The sequence below is a fragment of the Typopeltis vanoorti genome, chromosome 11 (genome assembly GCF_054136105.1).
Source record: "Typopeltis vanoorti isolate ZY-2024b chromosome 11, IOZ_Tvanoo_1.0, whole genome shotgun sequence".
Classification (NCBI taxonomy): Eukaryota; Metazoa; Arthropoda; class Arachnida; order Uropygi; family Thelyphonidae; genus Typopeltis; species Typopeltis vanoorti.
In genome coordinates, this window is record NC_143559.1 from 135,327,267 (window position 1) to 135,352,931 (window position 25,665).

At 35.7% G+C, this 25,665-nt stretch overlaps 1 protein-coding gene across 1 annotated transcript in view; it reads left to right on the forward strand.

Annotated features, from left to right (window-relative positions):
• The window catches only part of LOC150102082 (uncharacterized protein CG3556-like), a 73,553-nt gene that overhangs the window by 21,191 nt on the left and 26,697 nt on the right, over window positions 1-25,665 (forward strand). The window contains exons 3-6 of the mRNA XM_090400709.1: window positions 6,624-6,740; window positions 7,062-7,175; window positions 20,429-20,651; window positions 22,781-23,037. Coding sequence (XP_090256835.1) covers window positions 6,624-6,740; window positions 7,062-7,175; window positions 20,429-20,651; window positions 22,781-23,037 — 711 coding nt within the window. The remainder of the gene's footprint in view (window positions 1-6,623; window positions 6,741-7,061; window positions 7,176-20,428; window positions 20,652-22,780; window positions 23,038-25,665) is intronic.

Genomic DNA, 25,665 nt, shown 5'->3' on the forward strand with positions numbered 1-25,665 from the left:
AATTTAATTCCCTAAAGCTACAATATGAACTTTTAAATCAACAACAACATAAGGAAGACCTTGTCATAAACGGTCTTTCAGAAACTGAATGCACAGAAAATCTCAGAGACGTAGTTTTAAAGTTAGGCCATGCAAATGACATCCCCATACAACATAATAATATTTAGACCATAAATAAGATATCAAGGATGAATAAAAAACAAGGCTTCCCATGAGCCGCACCAGTCATATTTCGTCTGACAAGCAAGGCCACAAGAGATAATCTCATAAAAGCCAGCAGACTGAAAAAACCAGTTGTCAAGGGCTTAAACCTAATGCAAGCCAATACATCACTCTTTCTATCTGAGTATTTAGCACCTTTCAATCATTAGAATCTGTTGTACCAAGTAAGAAAAGCAAAAACAAAAAATATATAAATATTTGTGAATCAAAGACGGCAAGATACTCTTGAAAAAGTCACAAACTTCAAAGTCTAAACAAATTAAAAACTCGGAAGACATAGATAGGTTGCAAGAGTGAAACAAAAAACTCCAATTTAGTTCAAAAAGAAGACCCAACACAAGAAAAATGAATGTGAACCATTAGATGAATGTAACTACACCAGAATACGTCAGCAGTTCTACTTTCTACTCGCTTGATGCATGGAAACAAGACAGAGTACAAACGGAGAGGACTCTCAATCTTTGCATATTAACATCAGAAGCATCCGAAAACATTGATTATTATTATTACAGGCTTATCTGAGGAATTACACAGGTATTATGGATATATTGGTCCTAACAGAAATATCCATTACTAATGACGAAGCAACTGCTTTCCAAATGTCAGGCTTCCAACAACATAGATCATGCCGCCAAACAAAAAGTAGGGATGAAATATTAATATATGTGGAACATAAATTAATAGCAAATGAAACTGCCTATCAATTTGAGTATGCTGAAATCCTTTGTCTCGAAATCACTAATGCCACAAATAGACCTCACCCCATAATACTAAATGCTATTTACTGGCAACCAAACTAAACATTGATAAAATTCTTGCAAGAACTCAATTGCTGGCTTTCACACCAAGAAATATGCTCAACCGAATACCTAATGATAATCGGCAACATAAACATAAATATTACAAACGAAAACCATAAAATCACCGTAAAATACCTAGATACGCTATCAATGTATAACTTAATACCAACAATAACATCATGTACTAGAGAATAGATATTCGGAAATACTATCACTGTTTCCTAGACCATATAAACGTCTGAGCACCAATAAACAGTTACACTGCATCAGTCATAAAATGTAATGTAGCAGATCATTACTTCACGGCTCTAAACCTGCACACAAAGACAATATCTACGAAAGGCCCCCCAGAAGAAAAGCAACAGACAAAAATACTAGACGAAGAAATAGTCAACCACTAAATAAGAAAAACAGACTGGGAACACCTGGCGTCAGATTCAGCAGATATCTTATACAACAACATTAAACTCACACTGGAGGAAATATAGTAGAAAGCTGCAAAGAAAATCAGAATTCGTTCAAAAACAACCCAGAATCCTTGGATAACACAAAACTTAATCCTAGAAATACATAGAAAGTACGCTTTATGGAAAGAATTAAAGCGATATTCAAATAACACAGTTTTAAAAACCGAATATAAGATAACAAGGAATCTCCTTACAACACAAATCAGAAATGCAAAAAGAAGCTACTACAGAGACAAACTAACCACTCCACAGAACAACATGAAAGCTGCAAAGAAAGTCAGAATTCGTTCAAAAACAACCCAGAATCCTTGGATAACACAAAACGTAATCCTAGAAATACATAGAAAGTACGCTTTATGGAAAGAATTAAAGCGATATTCAAATAACACAGTTTTAAAAACCGAATATAAGATAACAAGGAATCGCCTTACAACACAAATCAGAAAAGCATAAAGAAGCTACTACAGAGACAAACTAACCACTCCACAGAACAACATGAAACACACCTGTCATCTGATCAACGAGATGCTAGATTTTGCTTCCAAAATCACCACCTCCGAAACCATAAAACACAGCTTCAAGAAAGACGCAAAACCTATCCAACAACTAGCAAATGACGTTAACCAATAGTTTGCAGACTCCATCCAAGAACTGCAGAGAAATATTCCTCCAATCACAAAACGTGATCCTCCACTTGGACCTCAATGAAAACAGACATTATGATTCCCAACCATAAAGAATAACTTCTCTCTGTAATACATCAAATCAAATCAAACGAAGACCCAGGAATTGATGGCATAAGACTTAAGGATATCAAGCAACATGCAAATAACTTAGGTCCTATCCTACTAAAATTAATAAATAAAATATTTAAAACAGGACAGATACAAAGTATGCTAAATACCGCCATAATCACATCCATATACAAACATGGAAAAAGAAATTTAATCAGCAATTACAGATACATAGCAACATTACCAATTATCAATCAAATTATGGAGCAGATCGTACTATCCCGTTTCATATTTTCCCCAAACTACAACATGGTTTTCAGAAAAATAAGAGTACAACATCTCTCTTGGAAGACTTTACAGACGTAATTAATACTGTCTTAGACAAAAACAAAATTGCCATGGAAGCCTTTATTGATCTAACTAACGCATTCGATACACTCACACATCATACCTTGTTAGAAAAGCATTAAGTATGTTGGAATAGATGGGCCTCTATACTGGTAGTTTACAAACTACCTACAAAATAGAAAGCATATAACACGTATCGGGTTAAACCGATACGTGTTATATGCTTCCGTGTTATATAATTGAAGCAGAGAGCTACAATTAACCTGTGGAGTGCCACAGGAGCTGTATTCTCCCCAAATCTATACAACATTTACAAGCACGATATTAATCAGCTACCTCACAAAGGTAAGATATTCTAATACGCAGATGATACAGCTATAATATCCATCCATATTAACGCAAGCATAGCCCAAACAAATATGCGATATGATATAAATCTGATCTTAGACTGGCTCACGAAAAACTTCATACACCTAAACTCAGAAAAGACAAAATTAATGCTATTCAGAAATCCACTGACTCGACCAGTTGATAATAAATATATAACCATCCAACATCCATCTCCAGCATAAAAAACACACAGAACAACAAAACCACTACAATCACTCAGGTTGAAACAATACGATACCTTGGAATTTACTTCGATGCAGATATGAACTGGAATAGCCACATAAACCATCTACACAACAAACTCCGAACAACAAGTGGCAAACTCTACAGGTTAAAAGACATAGTACCCATATACGCCTAAAAACACTAATATACAAAGCATTATGCCAAAATATACTATGATACGCTATAACAACGTATGCTTTATGTGCACCCTACAAATTAAATAGATTAATATCGCTACAATGCAAAATGATAACACTGACCTTTTGCGAAGAAAGAGAAAATAACGACCTTATATACATTGCAATGTGAGAACACAAAATACTGACAGCAAAACATTTATATCACTATGCAGATTTGCTAAAACATTATTTCGATGCCAACTACAGGACAGTTAGAAATACATACCGTATAACAAGACCTCAGACTACTAATTATATCACATATACAGTAAATACAATAATCACTACGGAAAGGCCACGCGAAACTTCTACATCCCAGACATGATAAAAAACTTACCTTTTGAATACAGAAACCTTACAAACTACAATAGCCTGAAAAGAGCTCCAAGGACATACTACGAACAAGAAACACGCACCCAAAATACCATACAAACTCAATGAAACACAATATATTCGCTCAGGCTTCCAGTTCAGCGAAACATCAATACGTTCCAAGTTATTGTGTGTGTGTGTGTGTGTGTGTGTGTGTGTGTGTGTGTGTGTGTGTGTGTGTGTGTGTGTGTGTGTGTGTGTGTGTGTGTGTGTGTGTGTGTGTGTGTGTGTGTCCTTGCTGGCTGTGCTGCGCGCGGGCGGGCGCGCGAATTTCTCAATTATAGATTTCGTCGTTTCCCAACACAGCAAAAAAAAACAATAAATAATAACCAACTGGTGTCATTCTCAGATAAGCTTCGAGAATGAAAGCTGAGAAATTACATCTCATCCAAGATTAAAAATTTAATCTCATCTAAGATTAAAAATTTAATCTCATCCAAGATTAAAAATTTAATCTCATCCAAGATTAAAAAAAGATTAAAAGAATGATCATTATCTCAGTTAACATACATATTTTAACGAAGAATTGAATGACTAGAACTGAGAAAATAAGATAATTGCAATCCTGAAATGAACGTTCACATGTAAAGATAAGGATGTTATTTTGCCTGTTTACAAAGCCTTGATAAGACCTCACTTGGATTATTTTGCACAGTTCCGGTCTCCTGGATTCCGTTGTGATTGTGATATATTGGAGAGAGTACAGAGGATAATGTTGAAATGATATCAGGATTGTGGAATACTGATTAAGAAGACAGATTTAGAATGTGTAGACTGCAGACACTAGCAAACAGGAGAAAGAGGGGTGATATGATTGAGACTTACAAACTTCTGAAAGGATCACACAGGATTTCAATTGATAGGATTCTTCGATTTATGGAGGGTGGGGAAAGGACGATAGGGCATCTTCAGAAGCTGTGAATGATGTCCGTCAAGAAGGGTGTGATGGGTAGATTTTTCTCTGACAGGGTGGTGCGGGATTGGAATTGATATGAATACAATTAGTGTATTCAAGAATAAGTATGATAACTGGTGTGTGTGTAGTATGTGGAATAACTCGATGAGTCTCTGATTCTCTGGAGGTCTCTCTTAATAATAATAATTTTTTTTTGTTTTATTAATCTCTCAAATATTTACATACATACAATGATCATCTATTCAGTATATTATTTTACAATGTTCCGCACTATGTGCTACATATAATGATATTTCAATTATAATGGTGATAACATTGTTTTTTTTTGCTATTTTTTTAAATAACAATCACAGTAATAATTTACAATTATATAGTTCTGAGTTACACTAGTTATATAATATTACATGTTGTAGTTTACTATTTTTTTTCAAAGTTTTTAAACGTGTGATTATATCACAGTATTTACACATATGCAATTAAAATGTTATATTTCTAATTCTCAAAAACATACAGTGTAAACTCATTACATATATACTGTATGTATATATATATATATATATATATATATATATATATATATATATATATATATATATATATATATATATATATGTATATGTAATGAGTGTAGTAGTAGATTACTTGTTACCTTAAATCTTGTGAACTCATATCCCCCCTATACCACTTTTTAATATCTGTGTCAGCCATCCTCTTATCCACGCTAATAATGTATAACCGAAACCCATTTTCTCAAATTTATGCAACAGTCTACCACGCTGTATTCTGTCAAAAGCCTTAGAAAAATCCAAACGTATTATGATATATCCATACTCCTTGCCTAGTTCAATGGTAATATTGTTATTGAATATGAGCAACTTGCTAAATCATGACCTTCCCTTAGTAAACCCATGTTGCTCATTGCAAAGTAGAGATTCACTGTCAACCCATTTCTGAATGCTGGCCCTGACCATTTTTTCCAAAACTTTCACCACCACTCCTAAGATACTAATTGGTCTATCGTTGGATACATCAGTCTTTGCACCACCCTTGTGCAATGGAATTACCATATATTCCTTCTATTCCTGAGGAATCTTCCCTGTTCTGAGACTCATATTAAACACCCTGATCAAAGGAATTGCCAGTTCAGCTGAACACTCTTTTAGCACACGTGATGATATTTCATCAGTCCCTATTGCTGAATTCTTATTCAATTTGCGCAACAGCTCTAATACCTCGGCCTCAAACACCTGCGTTTCTTCATCTAGTGAAGAAACGCAGGTGTTTGAGGTGTTTTAACTCATTTACTGAACAGCCTCTTCGGCATCTGTAACCCTCACGCCATCTGGATTTATAAGAGTTATTATTTTATATTCATTCTTTCTTTTACTTGCAGCATATCGACAGAATTCTTCTGGGTTGTCTGTAGCAAGCAAAGCCAGTTTTGTTTCATGCTCAGACTTTGCTTTCCGTACAACAGTTGTGACTATTCTAGCCTGCTGCTTATGACGTTCATAACGAACGTCATCCTTATGTAAATGGTATTCTCTGCACATCTTACCAATCTCTTGCTTAATAAGATTACACATCCATTTGACTCCTACTCTATTTATTCTTCGAACTCTCAGGACACATTCTGATATCGCTTCATTTAAGTATTGTTGAAATGCTTCCCATACACTGTCAATTTCCTTTCCATCCAGCAACCGATCCCATTCATTGAACTCAGTATACTCCTCAGCTGGTCATAATTTCCTGCTTTGTAGTTCAGCATATTATTATAAGTTAATTAACAACATGCAATTTATTTATAAAATAAAACCTTACTTTCTAATAATGTCCTCGATTTTCCGTGTATTTCTCTGCTCTCTCGACGTCTTATAATATTGAGTGTACCCAAGGACATCACAGTGAAAGTACAGTACTTTGTATCCTGCCTTCGTCAGCTTAAATATGTTTTGTCGTTTCTTTAGGCTGCGAGCCCAGCTTGGAAATCTTTCGGTGTGACAATGGACAGTGCATCGACAGAAGGAGAGTCTGCGATGGAAGCTACAACTGCAATGACTACAGCGACCAAAACAACTGCAAATGTAAGTAGTAACGTGGGGATTTTCACGTACCGTTTCATATTTTTGTGATAAAACGCGCGCGTCACATGTTGCGTAGGAATTTGAAGATATTTTTTATTAGTGGTGGTCAAGATTTTCGTTGTGGCCTTTATTTTTTAAAAGGAAACTCAGTGTTGTTTTTCAGGATTGAAAACTTTATTTTCTTTCATGCATTTTCCCATTCATGTTTTCATTCATATTTCAGCGATATTGCATCCGTATTTTATTGAGTTTTTAAATGATAACATCGTAGTTGATGTTGATAGAAAATTTGAATTGAATAACCTTCGATATTTTTTTCAGCTTTCTCTTCTACTCCAGCTTCGTTCCGATGTGATAACAAAAGATTCATTGCAAATACGAGCACGTGCAACGCTGTGGATGACTGTGGAGACAACTCGGATGAAAAATACTGCAGTAAGTGTGTAAATGCTTTTGATGTCTGTGAGTTATTTCGGAATCTTCTTTCACGTCTTTCACTAAGCGTTATTCCTGTTCCTATGCAGGGTCCGCGTGTTACTTAGATGCGACTTCTTGTTAGTACCACTCTTAACCGACCTGTCGCCCAGTCTGCCGCTGGGGGGGGGGATATATTCTTGCCTGTAGAAGCGTACGTTCACGGGCCAGTTTGCCTGCTTGCGGGATGAAAAACGCCAGATAAACTGGCGAAAAACCCCTCCTGCCCCCGCCCAAGTTCGGATAACTTGGCTATGCCTGAGGAAGATCATCAAGTTCTCGACGGGAATCGAACCTGGGACACTCTTTCCCAAGGTATATGGTTGCGAAGCTCAAAGCCACTAGGCTGAGTTATTTCGGAATGCGTCTTGGATATTGCTGTCGATGAGCATATTGACAACACGTCTCTTCTCAGCATCGCTGAAAATTAAGTTTTTTTTTCCTTGTTTTTTTTTTTCAAAAACTTTCGTTTTCTGGGTCATCCCCCTTCCCAATTTCGATGTGGTTCACGATTTAACGATCATCGGGAATGATGAATCTGTAAAGTAGAAAAACCGTCTTGTGTAGAACCAGGATCGGAACGATTATTATTCGCCTTAGTCCAGGAGATAACGGCGGCACTCCGTGGCTAGTTAAAAGAGCCTGATTCTAGTCTCAAACACCAGGAATCTTCAAATGAAATTGAGTTAGCCGATGTCATGCGGAGGAAGGGTCATTCCCTCGGAACGGAAAAATCGCTATTGGAGTTTCATAAAACGGTCTGTAGTGGATTAAATAACGGAATGCACACAGCAGCCGTTTTTCTCGATAAAACAAAGGCGTTCGACTGTGTTCATCATGACCTATTGCTACTGAAAATGTCCAAATACGGCATTATAGGAATTACTAATGACTGGTTCAGATCCTATCTGAATAATAGAAAACAATATACCTGCTATTTTTTGGCAAAATGATATCCTTCGATGAACACGGTATTACTATACACTGAAATGACCCTCGAGGATCTAGAAAATCGGATTAGTCGTGACATGTTAAAACTAAATAAATGGTTTAGAAATAATGCACTTAAAATTGTTACCGATAAAACAATAAGCTAGACCACGATATAACCATAAAATGGCATGAAAGGAAATGTAGTGACATCCTCAATTGTGACTGTAGCTTAATCAAAAAAACAAAATCAGTCAAGTATTTGGGGCCTTCATATTGATACCAATTTGAAGTAGAACTCCAACATCACTTTCTTAACAAATAAGTTCAGGTTCATAATTAACAATATATATTATGTTAAAAAATTTGTAAATTCAGCATTCTTAAGATGTTTATTCTATTCCTGGGTAAATTCCTCACTGCAATATGGCATCACCTGTTGGGGTGGAGATTATTACAACAATCTGCTTCCATTAAGACGAATACGAAACAGAATAATCAGAGCCATAACCACTACCGACTTCCCACATTCAATCAACTATCTGTGTGTCGTTCATAATATTCTACCACTACAGAAATTATATCACTATAGTTGTCTGTTATATGCAAAACAAAACGCTGAATGTTTCTTGGTATATAATGTAGACTATGGACCACGATGCAATCGGAACATGCTTGTTAGTACCCAACCAAGGCAAACGAAGAAATGTTTCGTAAATCCTTCGAATACCTAGCCAAAAGCAGCTACCAAATTAAATCAAATCTATAACCTCAACTTATGCATTTAAAAAACGATTGAGAGAATACGCCATGGGAATAAACAATGTTGACAATTACTTTAAACGTATAGTATAAGAGATTTGGAACTCACATATCATATCCAATTAAGGTACCAATATACTAACTAGTTCATTCACTTAGTACGTTAATCTATTAGTCTCCTAAGTGAATGAACTAGTTAGTATATTGGTACCTTAATTGGATATGATAAAATCAAATCCAACCGTGTAACGTGAGCCCTCACAGATACGGTTGCTGGACTCGCAGTGACTGTTTCGAACTAATTTAATTCTCTAGTAATCAGTATGGCTACGGCCCTTGGTTACACATAAATACACAAACTAACTTACTTTATCACTGAAACCAGTAACTTATTATAAACTACGAAAACCTATCCGAAATGTATTTTACTCTATTGTATATATATATATATATATATATATAAGGAAACATTTATTAACTTTAACAAAATAAATAGCCAAAATTAAATGTAAGTACCAACAGAAAATGATAGTAATACTTGTACTGTATTGCATAATATTGTACGACTTGAATTGTATAATATAAATATGTATTTTAGTTTATAAAAAAAAAAAACTTACGATTTTCGTTCTCCTGAATAAAAAAATGGCAATGAAATACAAAGAACAAAGAGGACGACAAACTACAAATAACATCCCTTCTGCTGGTTTCATTTGCCATTATTCGGAATTTTTTCCTGACATACTCATCATCAATATCACCATCATCAGGGGTTCTAACAGGCAATAAATCGCCCACGACCTTTCAAGTATCATTGCATTTCGTAACCATAACTCCGGGATAATGTGGTTAGCCCTGTGCCTCCAAATATTCTTTTGACTATAAAGTGTGTGTCTTTTACTCACCCGTTTGCATAGTTTCTGTATGAAAAACTAATTTCCCAGGAGGGAATAAACCCTGCACACCTCCGGATGAGTCCTGTTAATTAGCCTCTGGCCTTCCTGCACATTGGAAGGAGTCTAATTTGCAAAATTGTATTCGCCAGCTGCTTCAGGAGCTATCTAATACAGTTCGATTAATTAATTATTTGAACGGAAATAACAGATTTCCACAAACATGCATTGTATTAAGAGGTTTGGATTTCTGTTATGCGTGTGATATTTTTCGAAGAGATTCTTCCCAAATTTTAAAGGGATGACGAGAAGTAAATGAAAACGACTAAAGCACATGCTTTTGCAATAGCTTCACATTATTATTATTATTATTATTATTATTATTATTATTATTATTATCATTAAGCCAAAAAATTGGCTCTCCCATTGAATCAAAAGACATCTAATCAGTGCATCGGTTACCACAAAAGAGGAAAAGAGAAAATAACTGCCGTCAATCTCCCGTCGTAGTGCGACTCACCAACAGCCCAACAAAAACTACACGTATAAAAGCTAGCAGGATTAAAAAACCAGTAGTCAAGGATCTGAAAAGAGACCACGACAATACCCCAATATATTTGTCCGAATACTTAACGCCATATTATCAGAAAATATTCTACCAAGCAAGGAAAGTAAAAAACAGAAACAAATTGCCAGTTTATATGGATAAGAGACAGCAAAATATTCCTTAGAAAGATATAAGACGCAAAACCGATCGAAACAAAATCCGTAGAAGACCTCAACAGGCTGCCACATTGAAAGGAATATTGACAACTCGTAAAGAAGGAAGAGCACACCAGCCACCATGAATGTAGACCATCAAGCAGACGTAATCACCCCGGAACATGATATTTGCCACATTCTGAAATCAATAACAGAATGGAAACAAATGACTATCCCCCAAAAAGGACAACCTATTCTCCACATCAACATCAGAAGCATTCAAAAATACTGGCTGACCCTGCAAGCTTATCTGAAGGAAGATATAGACGACATAGACATTTTAATACTGACTGAAGTATCTTCAACAAACGAAGAGGCATCCACCTACCAAATGCCACACTTCCAACAACACAAACACTGCAGACAAACAAAACGAGGCGGTGGTATAATAATATTTACCAAACATAAACTAGAAGTAACAGAAATAAACTATAAATTAGAATACGCATTTCACATATGCATCGAAATTAAAAACATGAAACAAGAAAACTCCTTGATATTAAACGCAATATAGAGACCACCCAAATTAAGAACCACAAAATTCCTAGAAGAACTGAACAGAGGGCTTTCAGTCACGGAGGTAGGCGCCTCTGAATATTTGATAATAAATAGGAGACATATTAATGTCTCCTATTTTAGGAAAACATTAGGAACATAAATAACAACACAGAACAATACCTAGACCTATTATTCGCATATAACAAAACCCCATCCATACAGTCGTGTACACGAGAAGAGATAGTCGGAAACACAACAATAACCTCATCATGCATTGATCATATAAATATTAGGGCCCCTCCAAACAGACACATAGCAGCCGTCATAACATGCAAACTGGCAGACCATTATTTCACAGCATTACAGTTACACACTGAACCAGAACCAATAAATCTCACTGAGACTACAAAACAGTATTATAGCATTCTAAACGAAAAAATAGTAAACGATGAAATCAGAAAAACAGAGTGGATGAAGATTGCATCTTAATACTCTGCTGAAGCTGTGTTAATAACCTTAAACTTGCATTTAACAAAATATATAACAAAGCATTAACAAAAATAAAAATACGCCCCAAAACGAAACAGAATCCATGGATAACAGACAACATACTAACAGACATACAAGGAAAAGATGCTCTATGGAAACGACTGAAGAAGTCGCCAAGCAATATCGCTTTAAAATCTGAATACAAAGAAAACGGAATCTCCTAACAACACAGATGATATAAAGGAAAACTGGCACCTGATTAATGAAATGCTGGACAATATACACAGAACCCCTGCCTCCGAAACAATACAACACAGCTTTGCCTGCAACCCCAAATCCCTCAAACAGTTGGCAAACAACTTTAATCAGCACTTCGTGAACTCTGTCCAAAAGCTACAAGAAACAACCTTTCCCCACACAAACGAACATTCTCCACTAGGTCCACGAGCAACCCAGTCGATGTGGTTCCCCACAGTAACAAAAGAAGAATTATCACTGGCAATTCAACAAATTAACCGTAACAAAGGACCCGGGATGGACGGAACTCAGACCAAAAGACATCAAGAAACACTCAACCAACCTACTTCCAGTTATACAAAAACTGTTAAATAAAATCTTCGAAACAGGACACATTCCTGAAACATTAAAGGCTGCATTAATCACACCCATACACAAACAGGGAAAAAGCAACATAAGTAATTACAGACCCATCTCCACGTTGTCTGTAATCAACCAAATCATTGAGCGCATCGTGTATCAGAAACTCTGCACATACGTTGAAAAATTTCAAATCATACCCAAAACACAATATGGCTTTCAAAAAAATAAAGGAACAGCAACACTCCTGGAAGATTTCACAGATCTAATAAACGCTGCGGATAAAAACAGAATAACATTAGTTGTATTCATTGACCTAACAAAAGCATTTGACACACTAACACACAACACCTTGTTAACGAAACTAACGCATATCGGAATCGAAGGTCGTCTAATCCAGTGGTTTAAAGCATACATGAAAAACAGAAAGCACATCACACGCATAGGATCGGCGTACAGCAAAGAGGTACATGTAACCTGTGGTGTACCACAAGAAGCTGTCCTATCTCCCATACTATTTAACATATAGTACACATTCGACATAAACCACCTTCCCCTAAAAAGTAAAATCTTCCAGTATGCAGAAGACACGGCTATAGTATCCATTCACAAGAACGCAAATATCGCTTACACAAATATGCAACATGACATCAATCAAATCACTAACTGGTTAACCGAAAACAGCATATATATAAACCCTGGAAAAACAAAGCTAATGATATTCAAAAACCCCCAAACCCTGCCCATAGAAACTAAATATCTCGCTATCCAACATTCATCCTCCTATACACAAAGCGCAGAACCTAAAATCACAACCATCACACAGGTGAAAACAACACGCTATCTCGGATTTCACTTAGATGCTGATTAAAAGTTGGAATAGCCATACAAACTACCTACATACCAAGCTTAGGATAATATCAACCAAACTAGACAGATTAAAAGCCATTGCCCGAACCCACATAAATATACTAATCTATAAAGCATTATATGAAAACATTTTAAGATACGCAATCACATCATACACATTCTGCACAGACTACAGACTTAACAGGTTACAATGGTTGCAAGATAAAATGTGGAAAACTGATATTCTGGAAACAACCCACACTTATGCAGGAAGCACGGCCAAAACACAAAATATTTAAGGTGAAACACATGCCACTACACAGTCATGTTAAGGCATTACTACAGCCCAACCTATAGAGTAACCAGAACAACATATCAAATAACAAGACCACAGTCAACAAACTGCATAACATATAAGTACAACAATCATCACAGCAAAGCTACCCGAAACTTCTATGTACCTGACATGATAAACAAACTGCCGTTCGACAACAGAAACTAGGAAGATACAGAGAGCTGAAACAGGCGCTATATAAATATTATAGCGAGAATGAAAATTAGCGCACTTCCTGTTTCTCTCTCCCCCCCCCACACATACACACACACAAACCTATGACAACCCCCATCTCAAAAACGATCACTACAAGATCACAAAGAAACAAACACACCATGTCTAAATCCAACCCTGTTTTCAAAAAAAAAAAAAAGTGAAACTGTAATAGCAGTTGAAGTCTTCCAAGCACATACCAACAAACAATAAAATCAACACCTCGCTTGCGACCCGTATACAAACATAACTATGAAACAACCACCATCTATCATCTATTATCTTCCTCGGATAAGCTCCGCTAAGCTTCCAGGAAGAAAATTTATATATATATATGATTATTACAGTATCTATCTATGCAATTTATCTGAGACAAAAAAAAAATTATTTAAGAATATTATTAACTTGCAAGTATCTGTTATATAATTGTTAATTGTGTATATATAATTATTACTGTATCTATGTATATAATTTTTCTGAGACAAAAAATAAATTAAAAAAAATTATTATTATATAAAAAAAAAAAAAAAAATCAGCTAACACCTTTTTATTCCCGTATACGGGAGTAGGCGAGGCTATTTAGCCCTATCTAACTTTTGGAGACTGAGTGGGCAGTTCAATCTCCACTGGTACCGAATCAGAGATAGATGGCCCAAGGCTATCACTAATTAAGCGGTACGCAGTGAAGAGAGACGGCTCAAATGTGCCGCCATCTCGTGGTCCCTAACCCTAATACAATATATTTAATGTCTGAAATAATGTGGGTTCTACGGTCGATTTTCTTGAGTTTACAGGACGAAAAACCCGAGTTTCCGGGAGGAAAAACCTGCTTGCCCGTGATCGACTAACTCGGGAACCGGTCGAAAAAAGGCTTAGAAAAATTTTCCTCTGGTCGCCGACTAGACTCGAAACCAAGTCTTCGTTCGTGCGGCGGTGTGTAAACGCCACATCCACTGAGCTACACAGGCTCTTATTATTATATGTGTTATAATAATTTATATACGTTTATATATTTATACTTAATCTGAATTATATATTTGTAAATACTCTATATATGTATAAATGCATGACAATAAACTTATTCTATTGTAAAAAAAATTAAATAAATTATTATTATTATTATTATGTGTAGGCAGACGGATGCACGTACGCTGCATCGCTGCTCCTCGTTTTATAGGTTGAAAGTGTTATTTAACTCATGTTTCTAACTTGAAAGTGCTACTGCTTAATTCTACTAGTCACGCTGAGGACAGGGACATTCAAATTACCTAAACCGGATAAGTAAGATTCAAATTTTCCGTGTTTGAAATTCATGGAGTGTACTGCAGTTACCACCCAACGAAGAACAAAGGGCTTCGCCATTTTAAAAGTCGCACTATAGTTGCTAAACGGAAGAAAGGCTAAAGGTCACCAAGACAGCGAAGTTCAAGCAAAATGTGCTGTAACAAATGCAATAAGCGATTAAGCGATGAAGGTAACGGGCCGCATTGTTCCGGATGTAACAAAAAAAAAACACTTCCACTGTTCAGGGATCTCAGAAAGCACGTGGAAAGCAAAAGGAGTCGTGAAACGGACCGAATGGCGATGTCAACAGTGCCGTGAGAAAAGGAAGAACACCAAAGAAAAGTAACGACGCACATCAAGGTAAGCTGCTTCTGGATCCTAAAATTACAGATATCTTCGATTCATTTAAACTCATGGTGAAAGACTTATTAAATGCACATATGGAACAAATTAACAAACAATTCGAGGAGTATGAACATTACATACAGTTCAATAACGAGACCTCTGAAGAAATGTTAGGAACCGTGCGAGAAATAAAGTCGAAATTATCGGTAGCGATAGAAACGCAAGAAACACTCCAACGCGAAAATCAAGAATTGTGGAAAGAAGTAAACACACTCAAGTGTCAAATGGATCACATGCTGCAAAAAGAAAGAAAAAAAAACTTCAAATTGAGGGAATAACGAAAGAAAATACAGAAGACTTAAACAACATAATGCAACTGATCGGCAGCAAAATTGGAATTCAAATCTCAACCACAGATATCACCTATATCAACAGAGGCCCACAAAAAAATAATGAGAGACTGCCACCAGTCATCGCTCGTTTTCCCAACAGAAATCTGAGAGAATCCATTTTTACGGCTAGCAAGAAAACAAGGCCGACAACAACGATCCTAAGTGATAAGAAACTCTCAACACCACCAATCTATATAACGGAACACTGGACTCCATACTTCAAAAATGTTCTGTACCAAGCAAGGAAGACAAAAACAGAGAAAAATTACAAGTTCCAGTGGACAAGGAATTCCCAGATATTTTTGAGAAATAATGTAAACACTCGAGTATACATAATTACAAGTGAATGCGACTAACACAGCCAACCAATATAAAACACTAACTTATGACATCCTTAATAATAAGATTAGAACTTATTTAAAAACAATATAACGGAGATCTCAAACATAGGCGAACATATCCAGTCAGACAACATAAACTTCAAGGTCTTCGACTCTTTGAAGAACTGGTCAGACAACATTTCCACCAACACCAATTTCACTATCATACACACAAACATAAGATGTATGAAAAAACACTGGCTTACATACTTGATAACACAGCTCAATTATATCATGATAAACATACATGCGCTATTACTGACAGAAGTTGCAATAAACGAAACAGAAATTTATGCATACAACATAAATAATTATCAAACCTACAACTTATGGAGACCAAACAAAAGAGGAGGTGGCATTGTGGCATTTATCAAAGAAAAATACAATGTGACAGAAAAACAAACTCACTTCGAATATGCGGAAAGACTAATTTTGGAAATCACAAATAGCCACAATAGTATCAAATACACAATAAACACAATATACAGACCCCAAGATAATAATCCACTCAGTTTCCTTCACGAGATAGAAACATGGCTAAGCGGCAGAGAACCGCGTACAACACACAGGCTCATCTAATTGGAGACATTACCATAAATACTCTTGACCACGCTTCTTCAACCACTAACACATATCTTGATATACTAAGTCAGTACAACATAAACTCTACCATTAACTCCCCAACAAGAGAAGAAATCATATCAGCATACGGGCTCCCATCCATACATATACATCACCAGTAATTAACGTAAAAATTGCCGATCACTACTTTATCTCAACTTTGTTTTATTACGTTTCCTACCCCACTCCCGCCACCACAAAAGTCGACAAAACTCGATCACACTAAGGAGCATTGTCAATAACCAAGTAAAAAATACAGACTGGAATTCCCTACTTAAAATAAACGATCCTGTAACATTATACGAGAATTTTCAACTAAAGTTCACAGAAATAAACAAAAAGCAACAAAATTACACAAACGAGGCGACAAACTGACAGCAATCCGTGGAAAAATGACGACATACTAAATACTATTACTGTAAAAGAAAACCTATGGAAAAAAATTAAAAAATCACCCAGTAATACATATTTACAAACCTTATAAAAAAACACAAGAAATAAACTAACAACAAAAATTCGTAGAGCAAAAAGACGTTACTACTTCCAAAAATTCATGGAATATAACGACAACATTAAGCAAACATGGGCTACACTCAACGAATTAATAACCCGAAAAAGGAAAACTTCAGCACAAGATTTTATTGCAAAAAGTTTCGCTCAGGACACAAACCAAGAGGAACTAGCAGACTCATTCACCCATGCTTTCCCAAACAACATCTCACAACTCAAAAAAGACAAACTACCAATGATCAACAAAAAACTACCGACACAAAGTCAACAACAAACGATGTATTTCCCACCCATAACAAAACAGGAACTGAAAGAAGCAATCCTACAACTAAAACCAAAGACCACTCCAGGAATAGACAAAATAAGACTCATAGATCTTATAACACAATTTGAACAAAAAACACCAATACTTTTGAAACTCGTGAACATAATATTCGACACGGGCATTATTCTACAACAACTAAAAACTGCAGTAATTACGCCAATATACAAACACCGCAAAAGAAACGATACTCAGAACTACAGACCAAATAGCTACACTACCAGTCATCTCAAACATTCTTGAAAAAATAACACACATCAGACTACAGAACAATTTACAGAAGTATATCATCTCACAAAACCAATACGGCTTTCAGAAAACAAAAAGCACCATAACTTTATTAGAAGACATCGCCGACACAATAAACAAAGCTCTCGACAAAAACAAGTACGTCGTCCTTATACTGCTCGACCTAACCAAAGCATTTGACATACTGGAACATGACATACTACTCACCAAACTATACTCAATAGGTATAAGAGGAACACTGCATACATGGTTCAAGAACTGCCTCTGCAACAGAACACAAGTAACAAAAATAGGTACATGTCACAATCGTAGTATACAAGTAAAACACGGTGTACCTCAAGGTGCCATATTATCACCCACTCTATTCAACATATACATTAACGATGTTCATAACATATCCATAAGAAGTCAAATATTTCAATACGCAGATGACACTGCACTACTAGCAATCCACACAGACATTAATACAGCTCTCTGCAAAGCACAACAAGACCTAAACGAAATCACAACACACTTCCACTAAAACGCAATCCTAATCAACCGCACCAAAACGCAGATGTTGATAAATCACAACCCAAGAATCATACCCCGCGCATCACTATCGATACATTGTCACACATACCGCTGCATTAACAACAAAAATACCTGCCAATGTTCCGAAATCAAACCGGTAACACACGCAAAATACCTCGGTCTCTATATAGATTCCCAGCTTAAATGGAAAAAACATAGAATACCTACACACACCAAAATCTGGATCGTCGCTGCAAAACTCTTCCAAGTTAGAGACATTATTCCATCCAACATAAAAAAAAACTCCTATATCACTGTATCTGCGAATCCCTACTCAGATACGGAATAACAGTCTATGCAAATACATCAAACAGCCACCTAACAAAATTAGAAACACTACACAGGAAAATCGTGTCAACAGTGATCTGGACACCTTACACGCAACAACCAATATCCGACAAGCACATGACGATACACAGAATTCTGAGCATTAAAAGCCTGAAACACTAAATGACATTAACAAGGAATTACTTCAACATCACCAATCGAAACAACAGAGAAACATATCGTATAACACGCCGTACAACAACTCTCTACATTCTCACACCCTTCAACAACTCATACGGTTCTTTTGTGAGATCACATCAGATACCCACGCAACTCAACAACCTACTAAGAAAGTTAAAACACGTAGACAACTACAGAACATTAAAAACGAACTCTGGAAAATATACCAACAAAGTTAAGAAACCATTACCACTAATATACACATCACAAATCACTAGCCTCCAATGCCTACATCCCATACATAAACAGTACCAACAACACAAATAGTGAAGGTTAAATCCGATTCTCTTCATAAAAGCTAACCCAAGCTTCGAAGTAGTGGGATTATCTTGCCTCACTCATCTACAAGTAATCCTTATAAGCAAATGCAGGAATTTGTATTTATAATCACTCTTTTGCAAACTTAAAAAAAAATAAATAAATAAAATAAAAAAATAAAAAATTATGCAAAAAATTCTGTATAATCCTCATTGTTAATATTAGAAGAACATGTGTTGTAAATATATAATATAAAGGCAAAAAAGTATTATTAAAAATTTTAACTGAAATCCAATGTAGGAATTGCAGCACCTAGTGCTGAACTCTGCAAAATTATAAGATGCAATGTCACACAAGATGTATATTGTATGTATAAATATTTTAGCAATCAATAAAATAAATACATATGTAAAATTAAATAAATAAATAAATAAATAAATAAATAAATAAATAAATATATATATATATATATATATATATATATATATATATATATATATATATATATATATATATATATATATATATATATATATATATATATATATATATATGTATAAAACCAGTGTCATCCTCAGATAAGCTGATTATAAAGCTTCGAGGATGCAGTTGAGTTACATCCCAGTAGTAGTATTTATCTAACATTATTTACTTAACTTTCTGTAATGAATACTTGTAGTAAACAGAAAAATGTGATAGTAATACTTCAGTTGTACATTTAAATTTAAAATTATGTATTTAATTTACATATTTATATTAAAAATTATTATTATATAAACTGCAACACAAGTAATATTGTTTAACTTGTGAGTTATTAAGTGTAAAGTATTACTATACACTTAATAACTCACAAGTTAAACATTGAGAAATTCTGCAAATGATAATAATATTAAGAGTAATTATAATTTTTACTGAACCATTTGCAAGAAAAAGTTGCACTGTTGCTTAAATTTTAGTATATTCATGTAATTATTTGAGAGATAATAAACTATTATTATTAAAAAAATTATTATTATCCGAACTATATAATTGTAAATTATTGTTATTTTAAAAGATAGAAAAAAAATGTTACCATCCTTATTATGGAAATTTCATTATCTGCAGCACTTCGTGCTGAACCTTGTAAAATAATATACTGAATGTTACTCAAGATGATAATTGTATATATGTAAATATTTGAGAGATCAATAAAAAAATAATTAAACAATATTATTATTATTATTTGTGTGTTTTTGTATTTCTTATTAAATATATATCGAAACAACCTGCTTTTCTTAATGGTTTTACTTGAATATTTTTTCTCTTTGTTACATACATATTACATCAACATATGTTACATATGTTTGTTTCCTTTATATGAAATTATAAACGTTTTTCTTTCTACTTATATTTGCTTTTGGAGAGTATTATTCGCCTCTGCATACTCATCTTATTTATTTTGTTCAGCTACAGATAAAATGGATTCATTTAAAGGGGTGAGGAAAGCCCGTGTGAAAGCAGTAAAGTGGCTACTCAACCAACGTCGCTTGAGCTGGGGATGGGGAAAAGAGACCCCTCGAGCAGTCGTTGCACTCTACCTTGCAAGCAAAGAAAGCCTTCTGAATAACGACACTCTGATTGAAGTACTGGGGGAGTTCCTGGAAGTTGAAATTTCTGTGGCCTTGGCAAAGTACGAAGTGTTTCTTCTCTGTTATTCTTAAGATAGTTCGATTAATTCGTGACTTACTGCATATTAAACTCCTACGCATAGAACTGCTGGAATGTATTGCGAAAATAGCGACACCATAACCGAGATTTCATTCTTAATTTTTTTTTCTTAATGAAATGTGTACTTTTACGTTTCTCGGCTTATATCTGTTTTACGTAATCAGGTAATAAACGTCAAAACTTGATTACAGTACTGCTAACAAAATCTCTCCGACATTTACGCTTATTTCAATTTCATTTTATCCTTCACCGCAGATTGAAATCATTTAATTTGAAATTCACTCATTCTTACCAGATTTGTCTCGTCTCCATTATTTACTGGCACTCTTTCATTCAGAGTATAATCAGGGTTTAGAGTTCTTCCAATTACTGTTTTTCCGTGTAATATTTGATAGTTTAAATAGGAATAAGTATTTCTTCATATAATTAGTGGATGAAATGTTTTATACAATTTTCTCTAAAACTGTCCCGAATTTGATTCGGTTCACCTTTTCTTTTATTTATTTGTTTTATTTATTTATTTTTGGTTAGTCATTGATGAGAATAACTTCGTAAAGCGTACAATTCAAAAAATATCTTCATCTTTAATGATTAAAATGTTCTCTGGTGAATGTCTGATTCCCTCAGAGAAGATTCAAGGAAAAATAAGTAATCAAAATGTTGGAAGGTTTATGGAAGTTTATAAAATATTAAAGATGCATACAGTTTTTTTTTTTCAATCTACTGATAAAAATGATTTATTATTGACTAAGGATGACTAACGTCAAGATAACTTCGAAATGGCTTTAGGTTATACCGGACAGTATATCCAGTGTTGCCTTATAACAGTGTTTCTCAAAGTGTGGTACGCGTACCCCGGCGAAAGATCGTTAGGGGGTACGCGTGGCAATTTTCGGCTATGCATAATTAAAGGAGTCATTATATTTTTCAACAAACAGTGCAATTCGAGACAACCGGGATAAAACGGCACTACCTTATGTATCACATCCCCTTTCCAACAGAAACTGCTGTATAGACCAAGCAAAACCATATGTTGCCGGTGGAACATATGGTTTTGCTTGACACCACCCCCGTCGTGAACGTGTTAAAACTAAGAAATATATAGTGAATGTGTTTCAGATATTATGGAATTTGGTTGAAGGGAATTAGCATTTCAACCCAACTGTTGAAATGCTAATTTGTCTTTGGTTTGTTAATACCGCACCAATCATATGCAGTTCTTCGCTGCTCTACGTATCTCAAGTCGTGTAAATTACTGGCAATTTTTGCTTGAAATAATGGGAAAGAAGATGACGCTATTTGATGGGTAGATGCCTTTGACGATGCACACAAAGAAACTGTTCTCGATGCCAAAAGTAGTGATAGCGAGTAGGAGCTTCTTGGTAAGTCGCACCATTTTCAGTTTTTTTCTGAAAACTTTAGTTTTCAGAGAAAATTCCCGCACCTATCTCGCAACACGATTTTTTAGCTTTCATTTTGGGAAAAAAGTTAGAGTTACATTCGAGTAAATGCAGCATTTTTTTTAGCTTTCAAATTCTTACGTATGGATCATTGGTTAAAGATTGGATTTATGAAACCCCCAAAAGAGAGCAATTTAGCAAATACAAGTAGCTGTAAGTAACAAGAAAACGTTGATATTTCATCTGGATCAAATGAAATTGATGATCAAATGAAAATGAAAAACCAAACAACAAATAAACCAAGAACTCTCCTTGGCTATTCTGTTATTCCGTTTGCTTATTAACTCCAGTTCGTATTCATGCCTACGTTGCTGATTTCAGATACTCCGCATAATAATTCGAAAAATATGTCGGTACGTAAATGCATTGTTCTTCTCATGTAACTGGTTTTCGCAATAATTTTCGTTTTTAACATAATAAATCCTGTATACTTGACCAATCAATCTCTGAATTGAAAATTTGTTAGATATCATTAAAATATGATTAAAAATGGAAAGAGAAAATTTTGAAACCATTCCCCAAGATTACATGTTCAGTTATATGCTAAACCTGCGGGCATGTTAGCTATTCAGCTAACATGCCTACAGGTTTCATAGACAAGTGATTAAATTTCTGGTTGATTCCTTTCCAGGAAACACGATGTTCCACTGATCTCCGTGCAGCTAGCCCAGTACATCCGAGCACTCTTAGCCACTTGCCGAAATCCCCGCAACTTCCATGGATTCGATTTTGTAGACTATCTGAAGAATTCCTCCAAGAACAATACGTCGGTCTTCACGATGCCCACGGTAGTCCTCTCTCTTTGTGTTGCTGGAGAAACACCAACTTCAGCGCAGACTGATGTCCTTCTCGAAGCACTGCAATTGGAAAACCATCCCTCCTACACTGGTAATATCACATTTCGTTTATTGTGAAACTAAAATCGTTTTAAAAAATTCCACTTGCAAAAATTTAACTAAATAAACGAAAAAGATATGAGAAAATGATATTCAAGAAAATAATAAGCTTAAAAGCACAACTGGAATTATAGAGCTGCTTCCTTTCCTAGTTTCATGATTTTAAGTCAATGAATTGTCGTATGAAGAAGAAAGATTCCTGTTTCTATTTTCGTAGGAAAATATAATTATTACATAATGGATTTATAATACAGTTGTTATTGATAAGGACATTCAAATAAATGTTTCCTATCATGATATTCACGTTAAAGAAAGTAACGCTAAGCAAATTATTAATTTTTTGACTCCATGCAGTAGCAAAACGACATTAGTAGAATGCTCGTTGTTACCTAATAGAAGTCGCTCACGGTCGAATGCCTCTGAGGAACAGCTACAGCGTTGTACGGATTGAAATGCTGCACTTCCACGGCTTATGAGCACAAACATTATGACCACATGCATAGTAGCGTGTTGCGTCTCCTTTGGCCGAGATACGCTTGCAGCTGTCCGGCATTCGTTCCATTGGACCACGGAAGGTGTCCGAAGTATTCTGAACCAACTAGGCAGGATAATGTATCGGGACCGAGGTAATGAGGTCAGGACCGAGCAAAGCGCTGATATCTGCCGGAGTTTGTTCCATTGTGCATGATCCCACAAACGCTCCATGGGATCCAAATCAGAATAACTCAGCGGTCAACGCAGCAGATGGAATGATTTCATATACTATTCATTCAAACGATGCCTGCACAATCTGAGCCCTTAATGCAAAGGCTTCCAACAATTCTTGTTGGAAGAGTCCAGATACAGCAGGCCACGTTGCACGATGTAGGACAACTTGATCAAAACAATCTCCAAGTAAGACTTTGAGATGAATGTGTGTTCATTACGGATGAGAGAATCTAGTGATGTCCACAAGACAATCACGAATTCCAGGATTCCGCCATTTCCCACCAATCGTGTAGTGGTTGGCCAGAAACAGGATGTTGGTCCTGACATGTTGCCGTGCAATCCAGTACTGGGCGTGGAGTGATAATCAAGTTTCTTTGTAGTTCGCGTACGTTTTCATTTTCTGGTAACTATTAAATCGATTAAACTATTTCCTCCAGTATTGGATGAAAATATTATGAAATAAAAGGACTTCTCATTAGGAGAGTATACCGGCTTAGGTATAAAAGAGAAATTCAAAATCTCTTTAGAAGGACTTTTTATTTGACAAATTGCAATGTTATGAATATCTCAACAACAAAAATTGAAGAATGAATGCTTCATACGCTCATGTCCAAACCTAAACACGAACACTATTTCTCAATATTACAATCGCAAATTCAGACCAATCTGCTTGTGGTAGTTTAAATGACTAATGACCGCGAGTTCAAAGAAGGTACACATTTAAATCGCGCACAAAGGGGTCACGTGGTAGCACGTAACGGGATAAAAGGCAAAATGCAGCACTAAGTGAATTGTGTTTGAGGGATGCTCTTTTCGTGAAGGAATAAAGTTGCAAATTGGGATCTCTTGTAACACCGAATGACGTCAGGAAGATGATTTCACGCAGAAAAGATTTATTGGAAAGCTTAAGGAAGGATTGTTGAATTACTGATTTTGCCAGAGAGTTCGTAATCTCACATAGCCGTGTATCCAGGCTCTGGGCAACGTTTCAAACCAATGGAATGTGAACCAGACGTTTGCTGAGAGGTCGCCTTCGCTTTTCTACGGAGCATGAAGACAGAATTTTGGTTATAACTGCAAAACGCAATCGACGCACCACTGCAGGTCAACTTGCAAGTCGGATCCATTCAAGCAAAACTACGTGGATATCTAGACAAACTGTGCAAGACTTCTCCAAAAAAAAATAGGCCTATGCACATGAAGGCCTCTAGTCTGCCGTCCCTTTATCCACAGCTCATTCAGTGGTGTTGTATCCATAAAAATTGGACAAAACACGAATTGTCTAATGCTTAGCAGACGAGAGTCGTTTTAGTCTTTCCTCTGATTCTAGAGGACATTTGATCTGTCGTGAAAATGGTACTGATTACCATCGTGAAAATGTTTTTCAAAGGGATAGATACGGCTGTGCTGGGGTCATGGCTTGGAGAGGCATATACTTAATGGCTGCACCGAGATACAAATGCTGGAAAAAGGGACGAGGACTGGTAAATGATATTGTAACGCAGATCTTCAATGTCATGTTCGCTTGCTTCAATTCCACACCATATCGTACACGAGTAGTAGAGATACTTCTGGAGAACGAGGACATCAATCGAATCGAGTGGCCCGCATGCTCTCCAGATCTTAACTCCATAAAACAGATTTGGGAACGCATTATACTGCTGCTCTAAATTCACCTTCAGAAAATACAATCCTTGCTTTGAAGGAGGAGTGGGTCAGTTTGTCTCAGAGAAATACATTCCCGAATTCTGAGTCAGAAATGCTTTTTTCACGTTATCCAAACATGTAGAATGATCTATCTGAGTACTAGAAGGAAGGAAATCTTTCCTCCCTTTTACTTGTGGACTAAAACAAAGCTTAGGGAATTCACCAGCTTATCAGTTGAAAAAGGATCAGGATGAACAAATTTTTG